The 24,782-nt window shown below is 43.8% G+C and overlaps 1 protein-coding gene across 3 annotated transcripts in view; it reads left to right on the plus strand.

The window, feature by feature from the left end:
- The first annotated feature begins 2,383 nt into the window (after nucleotides 1-2,383).
- The window catches only part of LIX1 (limb and CNS expressed 1), a 69,361-nt gene continuing 46,962 nt past the window's right edge, over nucleotides 2,384-24,782 (plus strand). For 2 of the 3 annotated variants that reach the window (XM_006261604.4, XM_019483857.2), the window contains exon 1: nucleotides 2,385-6,289. In XM_006261604.4, coding sequence (XP_006261666.2) covers nucleotides 6,208-6,289 — 82 coding nt within the window. In that variant the 5' untranslated portion in view covers nucleotides 2,385-6,207. Of the gene's footprint in view, nucleotides 6,290-24,782 lie in introns of all 3 variants that reach the window. The other variant, XM_019483860.2, reaches the window with a different exon arrangement.

Consider the following 24,782-nt stretch of genomic DNA (forward strand, 5'->3'; position numbering starts at 1 on the left):
ACTAATAATCCTTATATTAAGAGGAGAGCTTTGAACTCAGAGACTCTCATTTATTGTCCTTTCGCTCCAAGGCTTGGTGCATAAATGCATTGAAAAATGAGAGGTAAAAATGATGTTGTGCAGGTCTGGCAGTCACTCAGCCTCTCAGTTTGTCGATGTAGTTGCCAATGAATGCAGATCTTGTGCATCTTTTCCATGATCATCTGCAAAAGACTATATACCTGTCTTTATTGCCATGGTTTACAGATGATAATTTTCTCTTGTATTTTGAAAATCTAGAACAGGGCTTCCCAACTTTTTCCTCAGCATGACCCCTTTTAAACGTTGGAAATTTGTTGCGACCCCAAAATGATGCAGACAAGATCAAGAAGTCATAAATGACATTATAGTGTTTGTGATCTTTATATTTTTCATTTAAAACCTTTGACATCATTTTAACTTCTTTTTAGATTTAAAAAACAATGTTGAATACAAAGTCTAGAAAGGCTATTAAATGCATTCATTTGACATTTATTTCAATTGCTTTAACTATTGATTATATTTACTGTGCCACCATACTGTTAAACAACCTTAGATGTCACAGTTGCTAAATTGAGACTTAAAAATATATAATGCACAGAAATTATACAGGCAACTAAACTGCCATTATTTTTCACTGTTAATGTTGCTAACCTTGCTCAATACAACCATCTGCTAAACTCCCACTAACAATAAAGCAATACAAACCAAAAGAAAAAAAATGCAGCATACTTGATAACATACTCTTTTAATTAGAAAAACAGTAAATGTCGTACTATATTCAATGATGTGCCAGAGAAAATAAATGTGTGTGTATATATATTTTTATATAGATATAGTTTATCAATGTAAATTATACCTTATTCCAACTGAAATGTTAAACCACAAACAACACACATGGAAGAAGCCCTGAACATTAAACTGATATTACCTAGTGTAGGAATTATCTAGCAGATAAACATAGTTATATGCAAATTCTCGTGCTAAGTGACATAAAAGTTTTACTGTTACCTGAGCTCGTGTGACACCTGGGCCTGAGCGTCCCAACACAACTTGTCAAAGTTTAGTTTTGTGGTAGAACAATGCAATAACTCACTTCAAATGAGGCCCTTGGTGACTACACTGACACAGACCATAGCAGTCTTGAATTTTAATTTCTGGCAAGGCAATTCCTTTACATATCGCTTGAAAAACGGCCTTGGCTTTCTTCATGTTCTTTGTGAACTCAGGTGGCGTTTAAGTTTATTAGGTTTCATCTCTGCGGACAAAACAACCTGGCACAAAACACACTGCAGCCTTTTTTCCCCGCTCACCTCAGTGCTTGTAAATCCAAGCCCAATGAAGTATTCATCACATTCCCGCTTTCGTGTCTTGCACTGCTTTTGTTTCCCGTTCTCATCCTTGTCATTAGTTTTACTGCTAGAGCTCAAAGCAGAAACTTTTTGGAAAAAGCATCCATGTTAGATTTTTCTGTCATATAAAACGTATTTCAGCCAGCCAACAGCAACATACTGATTTTACATCAGCTTCCTGTAATGTGTAGAAGCGCCTTGCATCACAGCTGCAACTGTTGTATGTATATAACTACCATGTGTAAATAACTACCATGCACAAGATATTGCATATTTATAAACAGGAAGCATATTCATTATAATCAGTCAACACTGTCAAGTATCTTTGCTTTTTTATCATTGGGAACCACTGATCTAGAAAGAGAAAAACGTGTTCAGCTTACACTAAGAAGTTTAGGTCAGACAAAAAGATGGAGTTAAAGGTTTTTAAAAATCTAATACATTTTTGGTGGAAAACACATGAGAGAGATTTGTTAGTGTTGAAATGATGTTGTAGCCATGATGGTCTAGGACAGTGTTTCTCAACCCATGGGTCGCGACCCATAAGTGGGTCACAAGAATAGTTCATAGGGTCGCAAGCTGCTGCAGGACAGAGAGCTGGCAGGAAAGGGGAAGCATGGGAAGGGTGTGGGGGAGAGCTGCATGGCTCAGCTGGCAGCACCAAGGCTGGTGCCTGTGCTTGTCAGGGTCAGGTGGCTGGAAAACACTCTTGGGGGGCAGGAGCAGCCATGATCAGGCTGCCTGGCACGGTGCAGCAGCCCCAGCCCAAAGTGGGGTGGCAGGTGTGCGACAGGCCTCTCCTCCCTCTAGCCTGTGCTGGGGTCAGGCTCATTCCACTGCCACCCACATGAGCCAGAACCACCGCAGCCCACCATGCTCTGCCCTAAGCAGGATGGGAGCAGCTGGGGGCCCCTGCGACAGAGCTGGGGGGTAGGGGGCTAGGGGTCGGGAGTGAGGAACACCAGCATGGCCTGGGGGAGGGGGGGCAGGGGACTGAGGGTCAGGAGTGTGTGGGTCGGGACAGGCCATGGATCTTTGCCAATGGGTCCCAATAGACCAGTGGTTTTCAACCTTTTTTCTAAGAAATGTACGAGAAGCAAGGATTTCTGTGGGTGATCTCTTTTATTGAATCAACTGCATAGTTGAGATACATTTATACCAGCTTTCAAATGCAAGGCATTCTTCAAGGTCATTCTTCTTCAGAACCTTGTTTATACAGAAGGATAAAGGGAATTGGAAACCAGTCCTGAAATTCAAAAATAGTCAAAATAAGAAATTAGAACAAATAGAAAAAGTATTCTCATTTTCCTTTGACCTTCTATTCCATCTTCCTGTGTAAGATGGAGACATTATGAATTAATTTTTGTCTGTAACGATACAGCTATCTTAAACTATTTTACTTGCATAGTTTCCTTGCAGAGTTAAACCCTAGACTGGTTTTATAGTCATCTTTGCTCCTTATGTGAACTAATTTTTGCCTCAAAGAAATTACAACCTCCTACTGACTACCTACATTTCATAGTATGACCACTTTACTTTTGAAATTTTCTATACTATTTGGAATTATCCATTATTGCTTATTAAAAATGTAAGAGCTCATCTCTACCAGCAGATGCATGTCGTTCTAAAAAAATGCAGTAGCAGCTTACTAAATAAGATATAAATGACAAGTGCACTTCAACATATGTCTGCAACAGTGTAGAATTAGTCTTTTGACAAACGTAAGTACATCTGATTAATTCCACATCAATTTTCAGGTCTTTGACATGATGAAATGTATGTGTATGATATTGTTATGATCAATAATACTGGGATAGAATTAGGATTGTTGTTGAAACACCTTAATTGTACAGTTCCAAACTTAAAGAGAAAAGGAGGAAAAAAACCCACTTGCAGAGCTTTTAAATTTTAGTTTATCTTTGAAATTACTAGAGTCTATCACATTTAAGAAAAGTGACTGGTTTTGATATCCCCCAATAACAGCATTACAAGGAATAAAACAAAAACAAGAAGAAAAGTAGTTTCATTTTGGATGAGCTGCTCTTGGTTTCAAGTTCAGATTTTTTCAGTGAATGAGCAAGCTTTTATTTTTTTCCTGGTGTGCAAACTTCAGTAGTGAAATCTTTCAATGGATGTTAGTAATTAGTTGCAAAAATAAATATACAAAGGATGTTCAAATTGATTCAACTCCCTCTCTCAAAGAGAAGGACTGATGGAAATCCATTATGTTTATTTTTCAAATATTTCTTTGAAGCATCCATTAAATCTTAGAGGTATTCTAATGAATGACCATAAAGGAATCATTTTCACTCAGCCTGTCAGGGTACTTGAATTAAAACATTTCTCTTCCGAGACTGTAGTTAGCCAGGGAGGAACTGAACCTCAAAGTTATAGCTTAATATATCTTTATTAAACCTTTTTTTCATTAGCAAAATTCCTGAAATATCTGAAGTCATCAAGGTCATGATGAAGTTTACACAAGGACTGAACTTTGCAGTGCCCAGTTTATATTTCATATGTGGACATTCAAACAAAGTTTACTTTATTTAGGGTAAACTTTGGGAAACATGGAGGTTAAATTAATATTGTTCTTGACAGTCTTAACAAATTCATGTATTTACCATTTAGCGGGCCCCTTGATTTTATCATAATGGTTTAAATGCATCATTTTAAGAGCCCCACTTAAAGTAACCGTAGCAGTTTTACAGCTTTTGTAGGCAGTCAAGGATGCTAAAATCAATTCAGAGCAAACAAAAAGGCATCTCTTGTAAATAAATACCCATCTTTCAGGCACAGCGTACGTCAAAGACCTCTGAATTAAAAGTAATAGAGATGTTTTATAACAGTTGCCAACATGTTTGACTTACCACCAAAAATTAATTTGTATTGGGAAATCAGGAAATATGCACAGAGGGTCAAACATTACAAAGGTAGTTATATTCTCTGTATTCTAAAGATTGATTTTTATATGTGCCATTCCTAGTCTTACTTTTATGTCTATACTGGGCAGGCTTTACTAGTTTAGAAATAACTGCAGACTGTACCACCAAAGTATTCCTAGTGTGGACATGGTTATATCAGCATAATAAAAGCAAGTGAAATCAGCAATACCAATAGAAGCTCTGTTTGGGGAATATAATTGCATCTAAAGTAGGAGGTTTTCATTAGTTCAGCTACATCTGTCAAAGTTAACACCTTTAGTATTCATGCCCAATGCAGGTAGACAATATGGGTGCGCAAAATGAGCTGTATTCATTTCGGATTCGGACAGAACTGGGAGACAGTGATTCGATCTGTTGATTCAGATCACTGTCCCAATTTGATTCGCCTGAATCTGAAGATTCAATGCTGATTCAGAGAATCAGTGATTCGGCCATAGACATAGCTTTAAATGTTTTTAAGCTACGTACCTCAAGGTACCAGGCACGGCTCATGAACGCTGAGATGGTGGGGCAAATGGAGTGTCCCACAGGAGTGCAGGGGGTCCCCCCCCCTCCGTGCCCCCTCCAGCTCAGCGATCAGCCATGGGGGGGGGACCCTGAGTGTCCCCCGCCAGACCCAAAAGGCACCAGTTGCTGAGCTTCTGCCACCAAGGGCACTGGGGACCCGCCCACTCTCCCATGGGATGCTCCATCCACCCTGGCATCTCAGCATTCACGAGCACCTGGTACCTTGTAGTATGTAGAAAAAACATTTAAAGCTGTGTCTATATCTGAATTATCGAATCTCTCCGCATTGATTCAGAGGGATCTGATTTAATTTAGAGAGATTAAAGGGTCTCCTGATTCAATTTGGATTCAGCTGCCGAATCGGGCCAAATCTCCATCTAATCAAGTCAGCGTAGTTACAGCCATTCCTAGACATAGGCGTAAACTTTTTTTTTTTTTTTTTTGGTTTTTCTTTTTTTTTTCTTGCATTTTAATCTACCAAACCTAGGACTTGGAATCAAAATATGATTTTTTTTTCCTAGTTTTGAGAGAGATCTTGGATTCTCATATATACATCAGACTCTTCCCACGTATACATCAGACTTCAAAGATTTGTTTCACTATGTTTCCAAAAAGATTGAAGTAGAGTAGCAGTTCATCATTATCCTGTGAGGTAAATTGCAGTTTTTTGGCATCTAAATGTATGTGGGCTAATTAAGAAACATCCCAACAAAACACAAATCAAGATAACCTGATTATAACAAAGACATTTTGTTAAAGCAGCTATTTTTTCTGTATCCAATTTGACCTGGAAATATAGAAGCATTATTGATGTTACTGAATTAAAATAGGAAGGAAAAGTAAGTAATTTGTTCAATTTATACCCATTATTTTTATTTTTTAAATAAAGGTCTGTGGGTTATTTCATTGCTAAAAGAATTGGGAGTGTTCTGCACAACTCTGAAGGTTAGCTAAGGGGTTTCTTAAATCCTCAATTTTGTCCTATAATTGACAAGAGGGAGGACTTTTTTTATTATTAATCTGGTGGACATCAAAGCTGTCTGCTCCAACACATTCAGTCAATATCTAGATGAAAAGAGGAATGTCTTTCACATGATTAGCTTCTCTAGCTAGCCTGTAGGTGGGTGTGTTTAACAGAAGGAAGCAGTAGGAATGAGCCTGTCAGCCTGCCTTTACAACTAATTAGCTCAGCATATAACAAAGATAAGCGATCTGGGGAGGAGGACCCCCTGAAGGTTCTTTCGATTCTGGGAAATGTCTGAGTGGCAGATGTTAAGAGATCCTTTAGAAGTCCAGTGCATCAATGTACTGCACACATTCAGCACAGGACTGGAATAATTCAGGCATGAGGACACTTTTTGGGTGCACTCTGGAAAAGCAGAACCAAGATGGACAGAACCTTGGAATCTCTGCAACATATAATTGCCCAAGTACTGCCTCATAGAGACCCTGCCCTCGTATTTAAAGACTGTAAGTATCAAAGAGAATTTCTTGACTTCTCAAACAACAGCACTGCACAAGTTGCTAAGTTTGTTACAGGTAAGACACTGAGGAGTAGTACTGTGGCACATCTTTAGTTTAACTCTTCCTCTTCTATTTTCTGCATTTTTTTCTGTTTGACTTAAGTTTATATGCTAAAGAGCTAATGGATTTTTCAAGCTTTTTTTTTTTTTTTTAACTGATAATTTGATTAAATTAGAGCGAAGTTTTAGGACCAAACTGTTTTCAGATCTTTATTTTTTGGCAATAACAGAAAATGTAGTTCTACACCAGAAATGTTCTTCCTCAGCTAATTAGTTTGTCATGTTCAATCAGGTATTTATTCTATATGGTTAATGTTTCCTGTGAAACTTTCCAAATGCTGAATATTAAAACCTGAGCACTTCTGTTTAGATAGAGGCAATAGCAGCACAGCAGTTATTTAAACATAACTTGATCTGCATATAAACAGGATGTGACTTTCCTCCCTAAGACTTTTGAACAAAATAAACTCCCCTTTTATCCGATAGCTAAATCATTTTTGACAGCCTTACTAGTTTTCTTTTGAATCGTGGTACATAACTGTTATATAAAAGCTCTGTAATTTTAGAAATGATATTAAACTGCTTCTGTAACTTTGTTTCTTAAACTGATATGATTAACTGCTGCATAATAAACAGGCCCTATTCACCTTTTAGAAAAGCTAGAGTTGAATTTGTTTCTGAAACAGTTAAAAAAAAGGCTTATTCCTTCATTATGGAATGACCATCACTGGGTCTTGGAGTGAATAAAGGTATCCAAGTTTTTCACATACAGTTTCTTATTGAGGTTTCATATGCCAGTGCCTAAAGAAATAAAGAGTTGAGAAGCAATATATCAATTGGCAAAATCAGTGAAACCATACTTAAATCCTTTTATTTTTCAGCTTCTGCCCTTGTAAATGGGATCAATTAGTTTCTGTGTCCCTAAAGACAGTTTTCAGTTTATACTTTTTACTTTCTGATTGTTAAATTATGGTGCTTGCCAGGTGTAATTTTAGACTAAATTGCTCAGTTCTGTGATGTTCAAAGATAGGGCAGACATAGCTTTGGGCTCTGGGAACATTTTTCTTCACATATAAATCTAATTGTAGTCTACTTTGCACCCTCAGGCGCACTGTGGAAGGCATTTATTTAATCCCTGCTTTATTCATTTGTCAACAGCTACATTAGAGTTAATAAAATCAATCTTAGGCTATCAACTGTTTCTTTCAAACTTGGTATGGGAGAAATTAATTTAAGTACACTACTGTTATAGGAATTGAAGGAAATGCATGTATTCATTATATTAAACCCTCCTAATGGCCAGATTCCAATACTCTGACACACTGAAAAATTTCTGACTGCATAAATATTCCCATCGATATCAATAGGAGCACTAATGTAGTAAGCTGCTATGCAAAATAATGAAGGTATTGGAATCTGGCCTTAAAATAAGAGTTAGACATCTGTTTCTCAGGCCACCCAGCAGGACAACTTTGCGCTGCTGTGATACAAATGTGTAGTGCTGCCGTCCAGGGACCATGCCCTAAAAGCTTGCAAGAATAGACACATTACAGCACCAAAGAATCTGATTTCAATGAGGGGAAAAGCATACTTCTTTCTGAGTATCCATTGGTAACCAGTTCCTGCAGATCAACTGACATGATTTTGATTGAAAGTGCATGTCCCAACAGCCCAGGAAACAAAACAGTGACCACCCACAGACCTAGGGAGTAGGAGAGATGGTTAAATAAAACAGCAAAAGCAGATGCCCAAATTAAAGTGGGTTTAGAATGTCATTTTCATTGAGACTGCAGAAAAGAAAAAACTATCCTAAAGAACTCTTTATGCAGAAGTTGTCCATCTTGAACATACTTCTGCTGTAAACCAAGTGCTACCAACCCCCACTAAAACCATAAGGTAATACAGATCCTTATTCTAGGTCTGGATGACTGCTTAAGCCTGCCTCCAATGAAGCCAGTGGGAAATTAGGACCAAAATAACTTCTCCTGACAGGTTACCAACTCTTAAACTGGGAACAGTATGTGGTCTTTAAGATTTAAATTTGATGCGAGTGAAAACATCTCTATTCCTTAATGCTGTGATACTTTAATATCAGTTGCAAAAGATGGTTTGAATTCATCAGGCTTGCTTTTTTAAAAAAAAAAAATGCTGCTGAATGTAACCAGAATATTATACTTGAGGCAAGTAGCACTACCTACTAGTAAGATAGCCTGACACTTCCTCTTAGAAGATGCTCTTTTCAGTTACAGCTTTGTCAAACTAACCCTGGTTATGATTCTGTCTATAGAAAAAGGCAGTAGCCTTTTGGAAGCCAATGGGATAGGTTGGGCAAGGAGACTGAGATGGAAGACAAGGAGGGAAATGGGGGCTGGATCTCAGAAACAAAAGATGGGAGAGAACATGGGATCTTAGAAGCAGTGGGATGAAGGGAAGGAACTGAAAGCAGAAGAGTTAGGATCAAATGAATAACTAGCTGGGCAAAGAAATGGCAGCAAGGAATCCAAACAGAAGGGACACTAAGACAGGATGGAAAGCAAGCATTGAACTAATACAACTACAAGGTCTTCTTATCTCTTCTTGCAATCTCTTGCCTCATTTATTATACATTTTCAGTGTCTGCTACAAATGAGGCAGAACATCTATAAACAAATCTAATTTATTATACAAGCCTAATTCATCCCCAGCATAGGTCTACCCTGTGCACTGAATGAGGCAGGGGTCCTGTGGGGGAAAAAACCATGCAATTAGACTACCATGTGGATGGGAGTTGAATTAAGGTTGCACAGAATTTTCTGGTATTTATTAACTTTTTGGGTACTTGACTTTCCATCTTCACTAAAGTTTTTTTGGGGGGGGGTTGTAATATAGCTTTATGTATGGCAATGAAAGTGGTTAGGGGGCTGGGGCAAGTGACTTGTGAGGAGAGACTGAAGGAAATTATTTAGTCTGGAAAAGAGAAGACTGCAAGGGAAGTTTAGGTTAGACATAAGGAAAAACTCTCTCACAAAGAGGGTAGTAAAGCACAGGAACGGGTTACCCAGAAAGGTTGTAGACTCTCCATCCTTGAAGGTTTTTAAGACCAGGCTAGACAAAGCCTTGGCTGGGATGATCTAGTTAGGAATATTGCAAGAGGTTGGACTAAATGACCTCCTGAGGGCCCTTCCAACCCTGATTTTCTATGATTACAACATGCATAACATGATCATAACATGCATATGAGACAAATGAGGAATGAGAGTATTTTATAAAATACCCAGTATAATCTGGGCTATCTGGAATCTCTGGCAGGGGCTCTAGGGCAGGGGTGTCTAAGGTACAGCTTATAGGTCTCCTGAAGAAGCTGGGAATTTGGGGGCAGAACAAGCAGGGATAGGGACCACCAACAAATCCCAGTGTGCAGAGACCTGCTGGTGATGCATGCTGGCAGTGGAGGGGAAAGCATTAACCCCTATGGCTCCCTGCCACTGTTAACCCCATCATTATTACTGTTCTTCCCACCACTGGAAGTAGGTCCTGATCCAGCTTACAAGGAGCCCTGCAGTGTGAATCTGACCCAGAGGCTGGGAGTTTAACATCTCTGCTCTAAGGCAAATAAGCGGTGCAACCTTTTCCCATTCGTTGCCCTTCACTAAGATATTCCCAACACGCTTCATTAGTAATAGCAAACTTAAATGACAAAACAGCCATACATACATATTTCTGGCAGATGTCAGGGAATGTCATTTGACAGTCAAATGTGCTTCCGTGCTCAACATTTTTTTCTGATAAAATGTAAGGAGGGATTTCTCTCACTGGATCTCAGTTCATTTTGGGACATAAGGAAGCCTCTTACTGTTTGAAAAACTGTATGTAAAAATAAGTAATTGTGCCCTGGAATAATTCTCATTATTATTACTATTTAATTTGTAGTGCAGCAGTTCCTAGGAGCCCCAGAAGTGGACCAGGGCCCCCTTATGCTGGGTTCAAACACAGAACTAAAATACCATCCTTGTGCCATAGCTTACAATTTTAGTAAAAAGCTGTGGACCTCACTACCCCTAAACTTTGATAAATAGCAGTGCAAAATGTCCCCAGGTAGACAAACTAGAGATAGCATTAGAAAGTATTATACAAGGCAAAATAGCTCTGTTTCAGAAACACGTAATATTTCATAGATTTCATAGACATTTGGGCTAGAAGGGACCCCACAGGATCGAGTCCAGCCCCCTGCCCCAGGGGCAGGAAGTCGGCAAGGATCATAGGATCCCAGCAAGATAAACATCCAAGTGTGTCTTGAAGGCATTCAAAGTGGGTGCTTGAACCACCTCCAGCGGCAGTCTATTCCAGACCTTGGGGGCTCGGACAGTAAAGAAGTTCTTCCTTATGTCCAGCCAGAATCGGTCGTGGAGCAGTTTATGACCATTCAATCTTGTCATCCCTTGGAGCGCTCTGGTGAACAGTCGTTCCCCCAGATCCTGGTGAACACCCCTAATAAACTTATAGGTGGCCACCAGATCACCCCTGAGCCTGTGCTTTTCCAGGCTGAAGAGCCCCATGGCTCTCAGCCTCTCATCATAAGGTCTGTTTTCCTGACCTCTGATCATACGTGTGGCTCTCCTCTGTACCCACTCAAGCTTCTCCACGTCCTTTTTGAATTGTGGGGCCCAAAACTGGATGCAGTACTCCAGCTGCAGCCTCACCAATGACAAGTACAACAGGAAAATGACGTCCCTGGATTTGCTTCAGATGCACCTATGAATGCAAGCCAGCGTTTTGCTCGCCTTACTAGCTGCAGCATCACACTGAAGGCTCACGTTCATCTTGTGGTCAATCATGACCCCCCCACCCCAGTCCCTTTCATCTGTAGTGCTAGCCAGCGTAGCACTGCCGAGCCTATAAGCATGCCATGGGTTTTTCCTCCCAAGGTAGAGAACCTAGCATTTTTTGGTGTTAAACACCATCAGGTTCTCATCCACCCATTTCATGAGCCTGTCAAGATCTGCCTGGATCACCCTCCAGTCCTCAGGTGTGGATGCTTTTCCCCAGAGTTTGGTGTCATCAACGAACTTGGCCAGCCCTCTTCTGACACCAATGTCTACATCATTGATGAAGATCTTAAAAAGTATAGGCCCTAAGACAGAGCCTTGAGGGACCCCACTGGTCACGGAGCGCCACGACGATTGACTTCCATCAACCACCAGCCTCTGGGTCCTACTGCAGAGCCAATTCCCCAGCCAGTGGATCGTGAAGTCAAGGCTGCAGTTAGCCAGTTTTGCCAAGAGGTGATCATGGGATACCAGACCCATTGCTAGTCTGTTAAGGATGGCTTCTTTGATAATCTTTTCCAAGACCTTCCCCAGGATAGAGGTCAGGCTGATGGGCCTGTAGTTTGCTGGATCCACTTTCCTCCCTTTTTTGAAGATAGGCACCACATTGGCCTTCTTCCAGTCTTCAGGCACTTCACCAGACCACCAGGAGTTCTCAAAGATCTATGCCAGGGGCTGAACTATGATGCTAGCCAGCTCCTTGAGTACCCTTGGGTGTAAATCATCAGGGCCAGCTGACTTGAAGATGTCCAGCCTCTCAAGGTGTTCCTTTACGAGGTCAGCTTTGATGAAGGGCAAGGAATCTCCCTTACCCAGGCCTTCCTGTCCTGCAGTGGGCAGGGGCATCCCATGGGACTGGTGAAAAACTGATGCGAAGTACCCATTTAGCAAGTTTGCTTTTTCCATCGGTTGTCAGTTGTCCCATCTGATTTAGCAGGGGTCCAATGTTGCCCTTGTTTTTCCTTTGGCTCCCCACATATTTAAAAAAGGACTTTTTATTGTCCTTGATATTTGTAGCTAGCTGGAGTTCCATCACAGCCTTGGCTTCCCTGGTGTGCTCTCTGCAGACTCGGACCAGTGCAGAGTATTCCTTCTTGGTGGTGGATCCAGTCCTCCATCCTTTGTAGGTCTTTCTTTTAAGATACAAGAGATCCACTAGCTCCCTGGAGAGCCAAGGGAACTGCTGTGCCCTTTTGCTGCCTTTCCTCTGAGATGGGATAGACTTTGCTTGCGCATCCAGGATCACTCCCTTGAGGAGCAACCACTCGTCCTGAACTCCCCTCCCCTTTAGGTTGTGGCTCTTTAGGGCCTCGCTGACTAGCCTCCTTAGCTTATCAAAGTCAGCTTTCCTGAAGTTGAGGACTTCTGTATTGCTGACTGACTTGCCAGCTTTACAGCGGATGGTGAAGATGATCAGCTCGTGGTCACTGTCACCCAGCTTCCCTTCAATCATTAGGTCACTGATTAGGTCATCCCCGGTTGCCAGTACCAGGTAGAGCAGCGCTTTACGTCTTGTTGGCCCGTAGACCTCCTGTGTCAGATAGAGGTCATCCATGCATGAGAGAAAGCTTTGCGACCACTTGGATTTGGCCGAGCACTCCTCCCATGAGATGTCTGGATGGTTGAAGTCTCCCATGACAACCATACACTGGGAGCGCACAGCCTCAGCCAATTCCCTGGTGAACTCATGGTCAAAGTCTTGATCCTGGGTAGTGGGGTCTGTAGTAGACACCCACCATAGTATCCCCTGTGCTGTGTTCCCCACGGATTTTAACCCAGATGGGTCCCTTACTGAGAGACCATTTAAAGGTGCACAATAAATAAAATTCTGAGTTTACGGTATCAATAATCACCATAGAATCATATAATCATCGAAAGTTAGGGTTGGAAGGGACCTCAGGAGGTCATTTAGTCTAACCCCCTGCTCAAAGCAGGACCATCCCCAACTAGATCATCCCAGCCAAAACTTTGTGTAGCCAGGTTTTGAAAACCTTCAAAGATGGAGCTTCCACCACTTCTCTGGGTAACCTATTCCAATATTTTAGTACTCTCCTAGGTTGAAAATTCTTCCTAATATCTAACCTAAACTTCCCTTGCTGCAACTTGAGACAATTGCTCCTCGTTCTGCCATCAGCCACCACTGAGAACAGTCTAGCTCCATCCTCTTTCGGACTCCCCTTCAGGTAGTTGAAGGCTGCTATTAAATCCCCCCTCAGTCTTCTCCTCTCTAGACTAAATAGCCCCAGTTCCCTCAGTCTTTCCTGATAAGTCATGTCCCCCAGCCCTCTCACCATTTTTGTTGCCCTCCTCTGGACTCTCTCCAATTTGTCCATATCCTTTCTGTAGTGGGGGGCCCAAAACTGAACACAATACTCCAGATGTGGCCTCACCACTGCTGAATAGAGGGGAGTAAGCACTTCCCTTGACCTACTGGCAACAGACCTAACAATGTAGCCCAGGATGCCGTTAGCCTTCTTGGCAACAAGGGCATACTGCTGGCTCATATTCAGCTTATTGTCTACTGTAACCACCAGGTCCTTTTCTGCAGAGCTGCTGCCCAGCCAGTCAGCCCCCAGTCTGTACTGGTGCATGGGATTCTTCTGTCCCAAGTGCAGGACTTTGCAGTTATCCTCGTTGAACCTCATGAGATTCCTTTTGGCCCAATCCTCCAATTTGTCTAGGTCACTCTCAATTCTAGCCCTACCCTCCAGCATATCTACTACTCCCCCCAGCTTGGTGTCATGTGCAAACTTGCTGAGGGTGTACTCTATGCCATCCTCCAGTCACTGATGAAGACACTAAACAAAACTGGCCCCAGGGCCAACCCCTGGGGCACTCCACTTGATACTGGCTGCCAACTAGACATCAAGCCATTGATTACTACTCTCTGAGCCCGATGCTCCAGCCAATTTTCTATCCACTTTATGGTCCATTCATCTAGGCCATACTTCCTTAGCTTGCCTACAGAATGTTGTGGAAGAGAGTATCAAAAGCCCTTCTAAAATCAAGATACACTACATCCACCAGTCTCCCTGCATCCACAGAGCCAGTCACCTTGTCATAAAAGGCAATCAGGTTGGTCAGGCATGACTTGCCCCTGGTGAATCCATGCTGACTGTTCCTAATCACCTTTTTCTCCTTCAAGTGCTTAGAAATGGATTCCTTGAGGATCTGCTCCATGATTTTTCCAGGGATTAAGGTGAGGCTGACTAGTCTGTTGTTCCCTGGAAACTCCTTCTTCCCTTTTTTAAATATTGTCACTATGTTTGCCCTTTTCCAGTCATCCGGGCCTCTCCTAATCACCATGAGTTTTCAAAAATGATAGCCAATGGCTCTGCAATCACATCAGCCAACTCGCTTAGTGCCCTTGGATACATCCCATCTGGCCCCATGGATTTGTACATGTCCAGCTTTCCTAAGTAGTCACTAACCTGTTCTTTTACCACAAAAAGCTGCCCAAACTCCTCCTCCCCAAACCTCCTCCCCAAACTGCGCTACCCGCTGCAGTATTCTGGGAGCTGACCTTGCCTGTGAAGACTGAGGTGAAAAAGGCATTGAGCACTTCAGCCTTTTCTGCATCCTGTCACAAGGTTGCCTTCCCCATTCAGTAAGGGACCCATACTTTCCCTGATCCTCCTCTTGCTACCAACATACTTGTCAAAACCCTTCTTGTTACCTTTCACATCCCTTGCAAGCTGCAACTCCAGTTGTGCTTTGGCCATCCTGACTTCATCCCTGCATGCCCAAGCAATGCTCTTATATTCTTCCCTAGTTCTTAGTCCAAGTTTCCACTTCCTATAAACTTCCTTTTTGTGATTTAGTTTACTGAAGAGTTCCCTGATAAGCTAAGCTGGTCTTCTGCCATGCTTGCTAGTCTTCCTGCACATCAGGATGGTTTGTTCCTGCACTCTCAGTATGGCTTCTCTAAAGTACAGCCAGCTCTCCTGGTCTCCTCTCCCCCTCAGTCTGGTTTCCAGGGGATCCTGGCCATGAGTTCCCTAAGTGAGTCAAAGTCTGCTTTCCAGGGTCCTTATTCTACTGCTCTCCATCCTTCCTTTCCTCAGGAACCTGAACTCTATCATCTCGTGGTCACTGCTGCCCAAGTTGCCATCCACTACTACTTTCCCCACCAATTCTTCCCTGTTTGTGAGCAACAGGTCAAGAAGAGCATAGCCCCTAGTTGCCCACTCCAGCACTTGCACCAGGGCAGGGGTGATGGATGCCTCGTGAGTCTGGGGGGGCACAATTTGTGGGCAGACCCAGAGGTGGGCCAAAAGCCCCATATCCACTCCTGTACGTCTGTGCTGCGGCTTAGTGCCCCCCCCCCCAACACTCCACTGGCCCATGTGGCAAAAAAACTGGCCCCCAACTCAACGCTACTCAGGACGGGGCAATCTTGGGGGGGGGGGCACATGCCCCCCCCTGTGCTCCCCCTACCAGTCACCTGTGCACCAGGAAGTTGTCCCCAGTACACTCCAAAAACTTCCTGGATTTCTTGCACACTGCTGTATTTCCCTCCCAGCAGATGTCAGGGTGATTGAAGTCCTCCATGAGAACCAGAGCCTGCTGCTTCCATTAGCTGTTTGAAGAAAGCCTCATCTACCACTTCCTCCTGGAAGGTTATTGCACAACCATCACATAGTTTGTCTGTAGATGGTTGTTGATCAACAAACCATCACATAGCTTGTGCACCAGTTCCATATAAAAACGATACTATTGTCTCATATTATTATCGTCAGTTTTGGATTATGAAATTAGTTAATAGAGAGTATGAAGCCATTAGCCCAGGTTTGTCCAACATATGGCCCATGGGCCGCCGTTTTCTGTGGCCCGTGGTGCTGCGAAAGGAAACGAAGGTAAACACGGTTTACTTTCGTTCCCACCCCTTGTCCCTCCCCAAGCCCCTAAGCATCTTCCTAATGGCTGCTGAAGGGCTGGGGAAGGGACAAGGTTCCCACACGCAACACGTCAGTTTGACATTGCCGACTCGGTGCATGTGGGAAGAGGAGTAGCCATGTGCCGCTCAGGACAGGATGAGCCCGGCCGGAGCAGCAGGGGGTTCAGCTGTACTTTCCCCCTACGTGCTCTGGTCAGTCCTGAGCGGCACATAGCTCCACTGCCGCTTCTGCTGGCTGGTGCCAAATCAGGCAGGTCTGTCCCATCCAGAGCAGCATGCAGCTGAAGCCGGATTCCCATGTGCTGCTGGGGATTGGAGGAGCCCAGCCAGGTCGGCACCAGCCAGCAGAAGCAGCGGCGGAGCCGTGTGCCACTTGGGACTCACCGGTGCAGGCAGGGAGAAAATGCAGCTCAGCCGTGTGCTGCTCGGGACGAGACGAGCCCGGCCGGAGCAGCAGGGGCTGAGCTGCATTTTCTCCCTGCCTGCGCCGGTGAGTCCCGAGTGGCACACGGCTCCGCCGCTGCTTCTGCTGGCCAGTGCAGACCCAGCCGGGCTCCTCCCGTCCCCAGCAGCACATGGGAAGCTGGCTTCAGCCACATGCTGCTCCGGATGGGATGGACCCAGCCAGGTCAGCACCAGCCAGGAAAAGCTTCTGCTGGCCAGGTGATAAAAAGTTTATGATCCAGCCCCACATTCAAAAAGGTTGGACACCCCTGCATTAGCCAGTTCCTACGTACTGGTATTTCCAAAGAAGTTTCGCATACTCAGGGCCAGCAGTTACCACCGAGACATCTATTCTGACCTCATGTATACCCCAGGCCAGACTAAGATGCATGCCATTAGCAGAGGACAGGAGAGAAGAGTGCCATCAATGCCTAAGGGCCTTATACAACCATGCTGCAAAGGAAAGTTAAAAATTCCAAGATCCCTGTCCTTCTGACTTAGGGAAAAATTTCCTTTCCAACCCCAAATCTAACAGCCCACATGATGCTGAGTATAAGAGTGAGAAGCACCACCATGTATCTAAGGGCCATGCCACAAGTTCAATTTAAAGCAGGATAGAAACCAGCTATAGAATCATTACACATTTTAAAGCACTAACTTTGTAGCTGGGTTGCCTCTTTTTATAGCTGGATAGATATTTTTATGGCATGACAATTAGTTTGCATGTGGGGCTGGTCTAAATTTATTGCACAATTAACCAGTTAACTGTAATATATGTAATGTGTTGTGGGGGCCTAAAAGTGGATTTTCTGTACCATGCGTCAGCTGCAGTCCATCCCCTGTGCCGGTCTGAATGCAGCTGTTTCAGAGGCCAATTTCTGTTTCAGTGAAAGAAAAATAAATTCTAGCCAGTTATGCACTAAGGAAAAGAATTCCTTCCTGACCCTTGTAAGCAAGCAGCTGAAGCCCCAGGAGCATGAGATCTGATTTATAGTCATTCTCTTACTGCAGAGCTTTAACTGATATGAACATGTTGAGAGCAAATCAGGCATTGAATTTTCCCACAGCCCTTGAAGGAAGGGGAGGAATAAGGGGACTAACAGATTCCAAGGCCAGAAGGGACAACTATCCAGCCTGACTCCTTCCTTCACACACATGCCAACAATTCTGAAAAGAGCTGCATTAAAATATATATTTTAAGAAGATGTACATCTTCATTTTAAAAACTTCAAATGATGAGTCAACCAGATCCCAGGTAAACAGTTCCAATGTTTAATTCTCTTTATAGTTAGGAAATTCCGTGTTCTTTCAAAGTTAATTTGTCAGATTCATCTTCCAGCCATGCCTTTGTTGTATAACTTTTCCACATGCAAGTACCTATATGTAGTCATCAACTCATCTGTCTTCTCTTTGATACACTGAATAACATATTTTTTTATCCCTTGAATTGTACAGCTTGTTTCCAGTCTACAATCACTTTTATGGTTCTCCTTCAAGCTATTACCCTGACCTTTCTTAAAGAGTGGATGTATTGTTTTATGTACATCAATCCTGTGCACAAAGCTGATATTATTTCCCTACTTCTACTTGAGATCCAAAGATCATATTAACATTTTTGCCACAATATAGCACTGAGAGTTCATTCATGTTCAGACTCGCATCCATAACAATTCAGAAGTACTTCTGAGCCACTGCCTTTCAAGATAGCATCTCCTCTTCTGTAGGTATGAGTGCATTCTTGGTTCTCAGATGTACTACATTGCATCTGACTATTAAAATACATTAGGTTAGACTGTGACCATTTAAATAGGCAATTCAGATTGCTACGACAGTAACCTATCTCCGTTATTTACTACTCTGCAAAGCTTTGTGTCATCTGTAAACTTTGCCAGCAAAAATGTTGTATCACCCTGTAGATTGTCAATAGACATAATATTGGTGTTGGACCCAGAGTAGGTTCCTAAGAGCCCCACAAGAATCAGACCCACTCATTTATATCTTCTCATTAATGACTATAATTTGATATCTGTCGGTGATCCCGTTTTGTGTTAGTGCTAGCTCAAGTTTGGAGCAGTCACAGCTTAAGGCTAAAAATCTTCTCTGACTGTCCTCCACCTGCACAGCTGTGACTTGCCACTAGAAGGCTGGTAAACAGGGACTGGACCAGCTATAGCTGTGAGTTGCCAATAGAGGGCTGGTAAGCCAGGACAGACTTCTACCCCTGCACTAGGTGGGGGTGTGAGAGAGAGGTTGGGAGGGGGGCAGAACATAAAGCCAGGAGGTGGGAAAGTTAATGGGATGGATGGGGATGGGTAATGAAATGGGAGATGGAAAGGAAATGGGGATTAGGGAAGGGTAGTGAAATGCAGGAAACCAGCCACTGAAGGATAAAATAAAATTTAGGGGAAAAAAGAAAGAAAGAGGTTGTAAATTAAAGAAGTTTTCATGTTTTAATAAACTGGGATTTGGGATTGGGTGAAGGGGTGCTAGTTGTGCTTCCAAGAGTGGCTGGGAGGTGGGAGCAGTGAGGGAAGGTACTTTTGGGGGAGCTACTGCTCCTGGAAGGAAGCCTCAGCCTTCCAGGATCTTTTGAATGGTGTCTGATACAGTGTTAAGATGTCAGTGTATGTCCAGTAAGAAAATCTCTACTGCCTACTTTGGAATGTTTTGTCTTGCACCGATATCTTTTCTCTTCACTTCTGCAAAGCACCAAACTGTCCTGCTGTCCACTTGTCCATTGCATAACATCCTGTTCACTCTTCTTAGCATAGTGACCACTTATTGTCTTTGGGCAGTATTGATGATGCCTGCCTGAGGTCTGTCTGCTTTGAGCTGGGCAGCAGATCTTAGTGCCTTCTCCTTCTGTCCGCAGGTTCTTTTCCTCTCATTTGTTCTTAAGGATTAATGTCTTCTGATTGTCTTGACAGCTCATAATTTGGGGTCTACTTATGTCATGGAGAAACTAAACAATTTTTGGAGATTGGTTGCAGTATAAATAACAAATTCTGTAGATATTTCCTGGACGTGCGTATTCACGATATGTAACAAAGTAAATTATATGTTCAGTTGTACAAAAAGGTTAGAAATACTAATTTCTGCTTACCTTCATAAAAACAGTCCGTTAAGGTAGGTGCCCCAGCAGGGGTAGGAGGGACGAGGGGGCAGCCACCATTTTGTGTATAGCTGGAGCTAGGCAGAGTGGCCCTCAGTGAGGCAACTGCTGCCCTTCATGCTGCCTTGCCACCTTCAAGCTGGTACCTTCCCCCACCCCCTGGGTGGGCTGCAAGGCTGGACCACAGTGGCAATGAGGACCACTGGCTCCTACTGTGGAGCCAGCATTTTATTTTTATTAAGCTTTTTTTTTTCTTTAAGTTGATTTCACGGACAATCCCATATTGCACATTTTCCATGAAATCTACAGAATCATGAATTAAGTAGATCCTTACTCTCAGTGATTCCAGCTGTGCAGATACCCTTCAGGGTCTCCTCCTCGTAGAGATGACAGACTTCCAGTTTTTTTATTTGTTTCCTCTTTTCATTTCAATCAGATATTCCCCATGTCAATAAAAGCTTTGTATTGCACATTACTTAGACTAGAAGCCTCCAGGACATTTTTTTTTTAATTTATGCTAGTCCTCTGTGTGCTAGGTGCTTTCCAGATATTCAGAAAAGACAGCCCCTGTTGCAAGTAACTCACTGCCTGAGGGCCCTGTTGCATCGGACACCTAGCACATGTCTTATTTGAGACTGTAGAAAGCATTACCATGCTGTATTAAAATTCAGAACATGCTCTGAGCAGGCACACAATATTGCTCACTGTGATCTGAGCCCAGGCTGGACAGGGTTAGTGCCTGGTTCCCCTCCCCACGTGCCCCCTGACACTGACCCCAGCATGGTGTGCCACAGCTTGCACATCCACCCATGAGGACGTACAACCAACCCCATGCCTGGAGCCCGCACCTTCCCCTTGACATGCCTAGCACTGCTCAGCCCCTTGCACACTGGGGCATGCTGGGTCTCTGCCACTAGTGGCAGGAGGAGGGAAGCACAGGGATCTGAGCCCAAGAGATCCATTCCTGCCACTGGATCTTGCTGATGCCACAAGGACCATAAATTGCTTGTATTATTTCCGTGGAGCAGTCCAACAATGATAGCCAAATACACATTATTTATTGCAATCTGAAGATACTCCTGCTGCAAAAAGTCATAACTATGCTATGATACAAGTGCACTTAGCATGTTTTTACTGCTTGAACATGCAGTTAACACATCCGAAGTGTAATGTGTGACATAGCCCTAAGTAAAGCCTCAAGGAAACTTTAGCCCAAGCATGGGGGCTGTCAGAGTTGTACTCAGCAAAGACACCAGCAGACAAGCAGAATCAAAGATGACTTTACACCACCTTTCTTCCCCCAGAATCTGGTGGGGATCCACTCTCCAGCAGCCTCAAAGCTGTTCTAATTTAAATCAACGAGTCCTGTATATCAGTAGTGAGAAGCAGCACTCCAACAATGTTCATTTTACTACAGCATTCCCATATGCCCATCTACACCAGAAATTGTCCTGGTTCTACACTATCTGGGGAAACCCTCACCAAAGGAATCCTCATCTGTGTGAGTAGTACAAAGAGCCATACTTGAAATAGGAAATGGCCCTTTTTGTTCATACACATCTGCAATATATTGTTTGAGCTCTAACTGATGATTAATAATTACAGTCAAATTGTTATCTCTTCTCCTCTTTTGCTGGGTTTTAGTGAGGCTCTTGTCTTCACTTTTGTTTGAAGCACCTTGTATCAGGCAAAAATTATACCATGAGGATAGCTGCTGCTTTATGGTATCACTCTTATGTACTAGTACATATTCACAACTATTTAAAAATGGATAGCATAGTTACTGCAAATCCTAGTTTGCAATAATTGTATTAATGTTTGCAGAAAGCTCTTTGTGTATAATTGTATATCACCATTTTTTCCTTTATAATATATGTGAAATGGCTGAAGAAAAAATATATAAACCTGAAATACCAAGCATCTAACAAAACCTGATGGTTACCACCTAAAATGCTGTTCCTTCTCTCCACAGATTTAAACAATATCAGTTTGTTAGTCTGAACCCAATTTTAACAGCTTCTCTAAGATGTGTGTGTTAGGTTTCAGTCCATAATGGGATACAGCTGCATGAGGGTGCACGTATAACTTATGATCTTTGTTTAAATGATATGTTTTACTGATTATGTGCTACAGATTGATTTAAGAAATGTAAGACAACTTTAGTAGACTTTCACTAAAGAATCTTCTTTAATATATTTCATATTAGATATTTTTAACTCAAAAAGCTCCTATTATTTTTTTCTGTTTCAGTGTTCATTTAAGTCTGTCTGTCAAGGTTAGTTAAAACAACCTTTTTTCTAGAAATCCTTTTAAGTTTTAAGAATGACAAAGTAGGCTGTTATCTTGCGTGTGTGTGTTCTTTGTATCCTGTTCTTTCTTGACATTGAAATGTTGTCAGGGTTACGACTCCATTCCACTCTGCTGGTAAGACTGCATGACTCTTCTCTGAACAATGCTATGAGCCTTAGGTTTTCCCATTTCCAGTAGTAGTCACGTCTTTGTGTGGTTGTTGTCAATTATCCTGTTTATGGCCCATTATTTACATGTGTGCAATTTCAATGGATGGGATTTCTAAAAAAATTAGTGTACTTTAACATTGTTGCTAGAAATGAAACAAAATTTAAATACTGTGGTCACAAATCCATGACGAGAATCATAGAAAAGTAAGACTAAAAGGAAACTCAAGAGGTAATCTAGCCCAACCCCCTGCTCATGGCATAATGATCCCTATTTAGCTCATTGTATACAAGTAATTTTCTAGCCTATACCAAACAAAATTGCACCAATAGTGCTCTTACATGATTACCAAGCTCAATGCCCAAAACATCAAAAGTACCCTAACATGCTACAGGGAAAGCAAGGGGACATTGCCACTGCCACTGCCACTGCAAGGACAGGAAATAGTTTGTTAAAATACACTTGAAAGATCGAGGGAAGACCATGCTTCCTGCTACAAAGGAAGGAAAAAACTGTACAGTCCATGACAATCTGACCGTGGGTTAAATTTTGTATTTGACCCTAGATATAGTAATCTATCTGACCCTGAGCAGAGGAGCAAGACCCTCCAACCCCAAACCTCTGGCTTTACTGCCCAACAAGATCATCAGCACACCCTGTCAAAATTAGCCAACACCCAACTTTCCTGAAGAAGGTAAAAAAACAAAAACCCTTACACCTGGAGAAGCAAGTAAGGAAAAATTTCTATCCTGGGTTGATGTAGCAACAGGCAAAGCCCAGAAGCATGGGAAAGCCAAACACTTTGGTTTTTGCACTGCAAACTGGGAATCACAAACACAGCTCCACGCACCACTCCCCCTACCTGGAAAGTCAGAACTCCCCTTTCTGTCATCCTATGCCCTTCACAAACTTGTCCCAGCTCCTCAGGCCTGTTTTATAACCATGCTTATTGTGACACTCTGCTTCATTCTCCAATTTCTACCTCCTCTGGATTCATAGGTGGTAAAAGGTGGGGGGGGGGCTAATGGGGCTTAGCCCCCCTACAAGTAGGGGACAGCAGACAGGCAAGGCTTCCAGTGGCTGCAGCAGGGGTGGGGAGGGGCACACGTGCAGTGGTGAGGTAGGGGGTGGGGCTGGAGCAGGTGCTGCACAGCTGGGGTGGGGCACAGGACAGAGCCATGAGCAGCTCAACCAGGGGACACAGCTCCTGCTGCTCCATGTACCCTGGGAGGCATTCAAGGCATGTGCCCTGGGTCTGCACAGGGCAAGGGTAGGGTGCCGCTGCAGGCTGGGGCCAGGGAAGCGCCAGGCTTTTCGCAGCAGGGGGCAGGTCTGGGCTGCACTTGGGGAAATGCTGGCAACGCTGGGAGTGGGGCTATGGGGGGGGGGAGGAGGTTGCAGCTACCTCAAAATTTGCCATAGCCCCTCCCCAGTGCCACTGCCACCTGCCTGAGTGCAGCACAGCCCACCCCGCCCCCCACCAGAAAGAGCCCTGAACCGCTCCTGGCCCCAGCCCACAGTGGCAGCCTGCCCCACCCCATGCACAAATCTGGGGCACACATCCTCCATGCCCTCCCAGGGTGCACATAGCAGTAGAAGCCACTATCCCCTCCCTGCACTGGGTAACCCCTGGATGAGCTGTTCACCCTGCCCCATCCCACCCTGGCTGTGCAGCACCTGCTCCTGCCCCAGCCACTCCCTCCCTTACCACTGTGGAGGGGGGGCCAGATCGAGGCCCCAGCAGTGAGGGAGGGAACAAGGCATAGGCAGGAGCAGGTACTGGGGTGAGTGGGGCCTCAGCTGGGCTGGGTGGTGGGACAAGTGGAGGCCTGAGGGGCACATGCCCCCCTGATCTGTGTGCGGGGTGGAGACGACTGCCGCTGTGTGCTGGGCTTTGCTCCTTGCTGCAGGTGCGTCGTGCCCCTGGCCTCCTCCATGGTGGGACGCATGTAGCATTGCACAGCTCTCAGGGCAGTGGCAGCCACCTCCACATACAGACTGGGGGGAGGCACATGGCCCCCGGGCCTCTGCTTGTCCTACCACTCAACCCAGCTGGGGCCCCACTCACCCCAGCCCCTGCTCTTGCCTGTGGCCCGCTCCTTCCCCCACCACTGGGGCCTTGATCTGCCCCCCCCACCCCAATGGCCCTTGCCCCTTCCCCCACAGACTTACCTGCTGGGATGGGCACACATGCGTGCATGCACTCAGCCCCCGCAAATATTTTTTCTCTCTCCACCTATGTCTGGATTACAAAGCTCTTCTCATGACCTCCAAGTGGTGCATGTGGAAGGAAGGGGTTTTCCTGGGCTTCCAACTGTTGCCCTTCCCACCATACCCCAGGCACAGTTATTGCTAGATCATCCCTGACCAATGCTGATCCAACCTCTTCTTGAAAATTTCCAGTTTATGAGATTCCACAACTTCCTTAGGCAGTTTATTCCACCACTTCACTGTACTAATAATGACTTTTTTCCTGATAGCCACTCTAAACCTGCTTTCCTGCAATTTCAGACAATTGCTATTTGTCCTAATGTTTGCCGCAAGAGAGAAAAAGTGTTCTTCCCTTCTTTATGGCAGCCCTTCAGATATTTTTTCTATTTGAAGACCCCCCTCTTATTCACCTTTGCTGCAAGCTGAACATGTTTATTTCTTTCAACCACTCCTTGCATTTCAGACTAACAGAGCTAATTGCCTCTCTGCTCACAAGGTAGGTAATGGAGTTGGT

The sequence above is a fragment of the Alligator mississippiensis genome, chromosome 3, assembly GCF_030867095.1.
Source record: "Alligator mississippiensis isolate rAllMis1 chromosome 3, rAllMis1, whole genome shotgun sequence".
Lineage (NCBI taxonomy): Eukaryota > Metazoa > Chordata > Crocodylia > Alligatoridae > Alligator > Alligator mississippiensis.